General features: G+C 38.4%; 1 protein-coding gene across 1 annotated transcript; it reads right to left on the bottom strand.

Annotated features, from left to right (window-relative positions):
- Positions 1–1,198: 1,198 nt before the first annotated feature.
- Positions 1,199–6,283, bottom strand: LOC104084336 (actin-related protein 2/3 complex subunit 1A; the record flags this gene model as incomplete). The annotated part of the gene is made up of 4 exons (XM_009588123.1): positions 6,200–6,283; positions 5,517–5,621; positions 3,004–3,226; positions 1,199–1,306 (listed from the first exon to the last, which is right to left on the bottom strand). Coding segments are annotated over exons 1-4 (500 nt in total), but the record flags the coding sequence as incomplete, so codon positions are not given.
- Between the last annotated feature and the right edge of the window lie 466 nt (positions 6,284–6,749).

Here is a 6,749-nt window from a genome sequence, read left to right as displayed (position 1 = left end):
ATATATATACACGTATCAGCTGACCTAATGTCAGAGTCCCAAGATGCTTTACGAACACACACAAAAAAATTTCCACATGTGAAAAGCAGCTGCTCTGGAAGATGAATGAATACGTTTTACATCACATTTTTTGTGAAAGGAAGTAAACATGTATAGTTTATCTAATTAAAACTGGAGATAAGGCAGGGAAGGGAGACAACTCTCCTCCACTTCCCAGTTTCCATTTAACATCTCTCCTTACATAAAAAGTTATCAAAGGATTGAATTTAGATGCATGGGTTTCATTCTGAAATAAGGAATGTAATAGTTGGTCCGACCTCCCCCTCCAACTCCTTCTTAGTCATTTTTAGTACACACTTTGAAGCACAAAAATTGCCTATTACGTAAAGAATTTAAGAAAAGAAGCTTTCATTATTATTCAAGGTACAAATGATTAAGTAAAATAAAATCAACCAATCAATTAAGTAAAATAAAGTCAACCACTCTGCAGACAGTTCCCCATGCAGACTTCATTGCACCTTCATTCACCTATCCCTCATGGTATAATTTCACAATCAGTTTGAAAGACTACGCCATCCATCTCACATGCGAATCTGTTTTTATCAGCTATTTTTTTTTAATGCTCTTCAAAAATGTATTTTGTTGCGTGGAGTTTCAGGTGGATCAATTCCTTGACCCTGCTCACCACAGGGCTGCAAGAACATTAAGGCTAGCACAGGTAAAGGGGAGAGAACAAGTGACTCGGGGAAGAAAAAGATGAGACACCGCCTTTGGAAGTGCCAAGTTACTCTGAATTTTGGAACTGCACCATTAGGATATCGTTTTTTAAACCCTAACTAACAGTGTTGGTGTTCTACAAAATAGCACCTGCTAGTCTAATTTCAGCCTAACAACTAGATCTTAGCACTCAGTGCACCCATAATAGTACTACTACTGTGTACTGCTAGTAAAGAAACCCACCTAAGATCATTAAATTCAGGCATGTCCCTCAACAAATAAATGTTAGTACTCCAAAGTCTGCATGCAGTAGCACCAAAGCCAGTGTCTCTTAAGCTGGGTATTTTATTATGGTAACAACAACAGTATGCAACAAGCCGTCTTCTATTCTGATAGCAAATGCATGATCAACATGCTCATGCTACTGACTAACTTGAATCAGTAAACCAAATTGATTTACAGATGCTTTATTTTCTCTCACCTGCACTTGAAGTCACAGGATCCAGCAGCCAGCAAAACATTGTTGGGGTGCCAGTCCAGGCTAAGGACAGTGGAACGAATGGGCTTTTTAATGTGTTTGCTCACCCACCTAAATGAAGAGAGAGACAAAATTATACGAAAATATTTTACCAGACTCCCCCAAACCCATTAAACACTCCTCAAAAAGATCATCCCTTGCCAATGACTAAACACATCAGTTTTGCAATAAAACTCACATTCTGCCCAAATCTTTCATATTGCCTTGTACAGTCTGTGAACTTTATATGCTTATCTTAATTAAAATTGTAAAGATTATAAACAAATTCATGTTAAATATATATGTCTTCCCCTATCCCCCTTCTAACTCATTTTTATAATGCATCGGACTGAACTCCTTAATGTGAATTTTGCACAGTAATTGCATGGTCCCTTACATCCTATGAACAAGAGCTCAGCTTTGACCGTGATATTGAGCGAAGAAGCACTATTTTCTTAGATCACTAAGTATACTTCCTCTCCAGCTCCTTCCAGTGAGTTTTACAGTCATCTCTCTTACCTATCGACTTCTCTACTGTTTAATAATACAATATCTATAAAACACAACAAGTAAATGGATGAACTGCCAATGATATGACTAGTCTACACATCTCAATTATTTGAAGGACAGTGAAAAGTGGTCCTGACGTTGAATGCATCGATATTAGCCTAAATATGTCTCAGCAGATTTGGTTTGTTTGAACTATTTACAAAATAGTAATGAAATCTGTTATTCACTTGATGGCATTTGGGATGACGGTGCTTTTTCTTTGAATTTACTTCCATCAGGCAGAAACAGTTTTAAGGATCGCATTTAATTATTTGTCTTCAAGATATGCGTTTTGATTCTTCTGCAGACAAGTAAGGCAGAGAAAAATGTTAAGAACTGAGTATGTTGGAAAGCATAAAAATCCAAAACAATCTTTAAAATGTATTTTGCAGATGGTATCATTGTTTACCATCTCCACATGGAAGACTGCACACAGAACGGTGGGCACAGACACCTGTGTTTTTATGCATGTTTATGCAACCCAAAGTAATAGACACTCAACATACTGATTTCACCTACAGATGATATGGTAAATGTAGCTCCAACATGTACAGCTACAAATGTAGCTCTGTTAAAAATCAGAAGCCCTAAGTTTAGATGCCAAAGAGAAGAAAATGGTGGAAATATTTGCGATAGTCCTGCCTGAAATCTGGAACTGTGACAAGAATATATGACAGAATACAAAACGGGTAGATGACAAGCTTGATCATCTTCTAATAGACCACGCTGGAGGTAAGTGAAAGACTTGAATTCTTTAATGACAAGAAATGGCCCAAAATAATCTATATGGAAGAAAGATTCAAGTCAAGCTTTTTTCATTCATTCTGGAAGGAGGTAGGGGGTGGGAACATTTCTCTTTTTTCAATCATACAGTTGTGGTAAAGAAATTTTTACTCTGCAGAGATTCTTGCACTTTTAGAAAAGCGACATATGTTTATGGCAGTCAGCCGGAACACATCCACGCCAACACGTATAACCTCAAAATAGGCTAAATCCAAGGCCTTTAGGTGCTACACCAGAGTAAAGAAGTAAAAGAGGGAACCCTCTCCCTAAGATGTAAAAAGTCCATGGAAGAACTGATGAGGCCTATCCCTCTGTATTTCCTGAAGATTTTAGGAATTAGGAAAATAATAACCTGGTTACCAGCATTAAACTCCAGGCTTTAGCTTTCCCGTGCAGACCTTAGGGGTATAAATGGAAATTAAACTCAAGCAGCTCACCAGTCATTTTCAGATTCAAAGTAGCACACAGATATAAGTCGAGCTCCACTTCCCACAGCAAATTTATTCTCCAAGGGAGACCATTTCACAAAGGTGGCTGCACGATTAATTCTCAGGATCACAAGGGTTGGTTTCCACACGCCGTCTTTCTGACTCCAGACATAGGCATTACGGTCTGCACCGCAAGTTACAATGCGATCGCTTTTGGGAGCCCAGTCAATACCTGCAATTTAAAGTTCACATTAATAAACATTCCCCTTTACACTGTTTGCTTTACAGTAAGCCAAACCAGAGACAATCTCACAGCCTTCTACTACAGAGACAGTTATTAGTGTTATGTTAGTATTCCCCTTTTTCACTTATTCTCCAGGCACCATTTTAAACTGTTAGGCATATCAGTTTCTCCCACTAGCTTTCATCAAAATCGCAGATCCCAAATTTCCAGATTCCACAGAGAATTTGCCCGCTAAGGAAGCCCTCTGACGGCTGGCCAACAGGTGGAGCTCTGCAAACTGGCTAAGGCCTGTCCACCCGCAGACTTCAAACCACTGACTTCTGCAAGAGACCCGCTTCAACAGCTGAAACCCAGCAATTCTAAAACTATGCACAAACCTCTAACATAGTTGTCTGCTTGCTGCCAGACCGCAGTCGTGATCTAAAAGTTTAGATAGCAGCGGTTTTTTTTGGTTAGAATTTATCAATCTTTATGTACTGATACAATCCTTACATCTTTTCCATGCCTATTTCAGCTGTGCCATGAGAAAGAAACGTTTACCAAGCAAAAATAAGTTCAAAGACTAAAACGAAGCCTTTGATAAGCCTGCCATTGCTTCTTTCTTCATTTCTCCTATGCAATGAAAGATGTTCTCAACTGGAAAGTCTTACAGCAACATTATTTTTCATCTCTTCTTTAGCATCCTTCTTTGAGATGCAGAGTGCAATCCTCAACTCTTCTGCCACAAAATTATATTTCAATGGTTTTTCATAACTGTGTCCTGTATTCAAAACATTCCTTAAGCACACAAACTGAAAAAAGGATAAAAGTTATGGAAAGAATTTGTACTAATTTTACCATATTATTCATATATGGTCTACCTCAGAATAGGCTTATGCTTAAAAAGTTCAATTTTGAAGAGGTTGGTAACCTGAAACCATAGTTACACGAATCAATCTAGCACTGCCTTTGAAAGGGGGACCATCCTGCCTCTCTTTACTTCTCTTTCCCACCACCTCCTTCGCACCAGCACCAGTGTTATTCTGACGCATGGCAAGTTCAGCTTTTTAGCTTAGCAGAAAACTAAGCCAGCAAAAAGAGTGAATAATGCTCTTCCTGTAAGCGAACAGAAGCAGCTCACCACAAATCTCTGAATCAAGACACAGAAGGCAAGACAAGGGACTTCGTCCCTTGTGATCAGAAGCTGGAGTGGCAGCAGTTGAATCACTCCTGTCAGAGGCAACAAGTGGTTTGATCAGTCTATCTCAAACTGTGGTTAGACGCAGAAGTCTACTCTTTACAACAACCACAGCATTTAGTATTCCAAAGGTATACGCTATGGAGGAAAGCAGAGAAAGCTCTTTTCCCAAGTCATGAATATTTGGCTTCTAACACTAACAGGTACAAGTAAAATGCAGAGAAATGTCTTTGGGGAACAGCATGTCATTTGTAAATTCAGCCTAAGTGATTCTTCACAAAAGAGCACGTACAGTGGTGGTCTTTGACAGCAAGAATCAGATAAATTGAATAAAGTTCCTGCAAAATGCTGTTGGGCAGATACTTCTGCCCATTAGTGAGCTGAGAACAGTATAAAGGATATTGCTGTTTTGGGCAAGTGCTTGTATTAATTACTTTCATTTCCTTAGAGAATAAAGCCCTTATAAAAATATCACCACGGAAAAAAAAAAAGCAATATAAAAGACTACCACAGGACAATCACATTTTAAAAATAACACCTTGTGACTCATCATGGCAGCTCTTCTTACATTTTCAGTGTGGATCTACAGATACTCAGGGCCTGCAGTAAAATGCGCTCACTGATGGTCTGTCACAAGTGAGGACTGACCACTTCAAGTCTTTATACAGTCCCTAAAAAAGGATATTTCTTGCTGTTGGAAACCACAAACCAATGCAACAGTTGTATATTTGATGAAGTTTTAATACTAGCACTTGAAAGGGAGCAGCATGTATCACCATGAGAATTTGTGACACAACCAGATTACTTCAGTAGACTGAAAGTTTATTCTCATTATGTCATTACGGATGAAAAATAAGCAATAGGTAAGAAAGAAAGGCTCAGTTACTCTACCGAAATGTCTGGAAATGAAACAGGGCTTTTCTTCCTAACATTTATTGCATGCAGTCCAGAAAAATGCTGCAAAGCTCTCTCTAAGTGGGAATGCCAACCTATAAAAAGATCTATTTACTCAACACTTGCAGATTTCTTGTTCAGATTCTCAACTGGGGAAAACAGGGGGCGGGCAAACTTAATGTCTGGCACAGCACAATCTTCTCTTACCTGTAATGTGTCCATTGTGTTCCTTTAGCTCATGAGCCTTTACCCACTGGTTCCCGCTCTTCTTATAGATGTGGACTTCATGATTATTAGGGCTAATAGCAATCTCTTGAAGAAGAAATAAAACAATCCAATAGTACAGAAGGCTTTTTAATAACAAATGCTTTACTTGGAAAGATTTTTCCAATCTATTCTCAAATTTCAGAGCATTACATAGGTTTTGTAAACAAAAGGCCAACAACCCTGGATAATCTCAAATAATTATGGTCATAACATAGTCATGAGTATAGTGCACAGAAAGATAATATATTTTGAACATGACAACCCACGTTCTAGTAGAAAACTAGGCTCTTAAAAGAAAGGGCTGGTTTGGAGTACGGAAATAGAGGGTCAATGAGGGTAAGGGCGAGGTCATTCTCACGAGGTGTGGACCAAGAGGCAAAGCTTTCTGGAACACTAGTAAGACTAGATCTGCTCGTACGCCAGAGTTCCAGTAACGGGTTTAGAAAAGTTCAAATTTAGGAGACGCGTGCTTTTTGGATCATAAGTGGAACATTTAACATGCAGCACTATGTATTTGACCGTACCTTCCCTAAACGTGATCCAGAACATTATAAGGTCATAAACTGACAGCAAAAAGAAAACAGCAATTGAAAAAAAATTAAAAATTAAAACTTATTACTTACGAGTACGGTCTCTGTTCCATGCATGGCAGGTGATTGGCTCTAGTAAAAACTGATGTAGAGACATTCCGAGTTAAAGATATTCCTATGTTGTAAAAATTGAAAAAGCTGAAAGGTGTAAAATTGGAAACAAAACACTTCAAAATTAGATACTTATTAAAACAAAATCAGCCTTCAACATTTACCAAGGTTGTTTCAGTCCAGTATTACAATTTACTTACAGAAGATCACAACTTACTCAGTAAATATGTTAAGGCTGCTAAAGAGTTGCCTTTGCCATACACCCTGATATCTTCAGTAGGCCGATGAATTTTAACTGTCCTGCTTACTATACCTAATTGCAATTGACCCAAAAGCCATATACGCGTGCTCCTTAGTACACCCTCACAGACGAGAGAGCAGGTTCTTAGGAAATCTAACGAACCTAATAATTTTACTATGGAAATAGAATACTTGGGGGGAAAAAAAAAAAAAATCTAGGGGCATAGCTCAGTGAATTGATTCAAAATCCTGACATGTATCAGGCTCAAACGCCGTACGAAAATAAAATCTT

The sequence above is a fragment of the Fulmarus glacialis genome, unplaced genomic scaffold (assembly GCF_000690835.1).
Source record: "Fulmarus glacialis isolate BGI_N327 unplaced genomic scaffold, ASM69083v1 Scaffold48711, whole genome shotgun sequence".
NCBI lineage: Eukaryota > Metazoa > Chordata > Aves > Procellariiformes > Procellariidae > Fulmarus > Fulmarus glacialis.
This window is presented reverse-complemented; position numbering and strand designations above follow the sequence as displayed.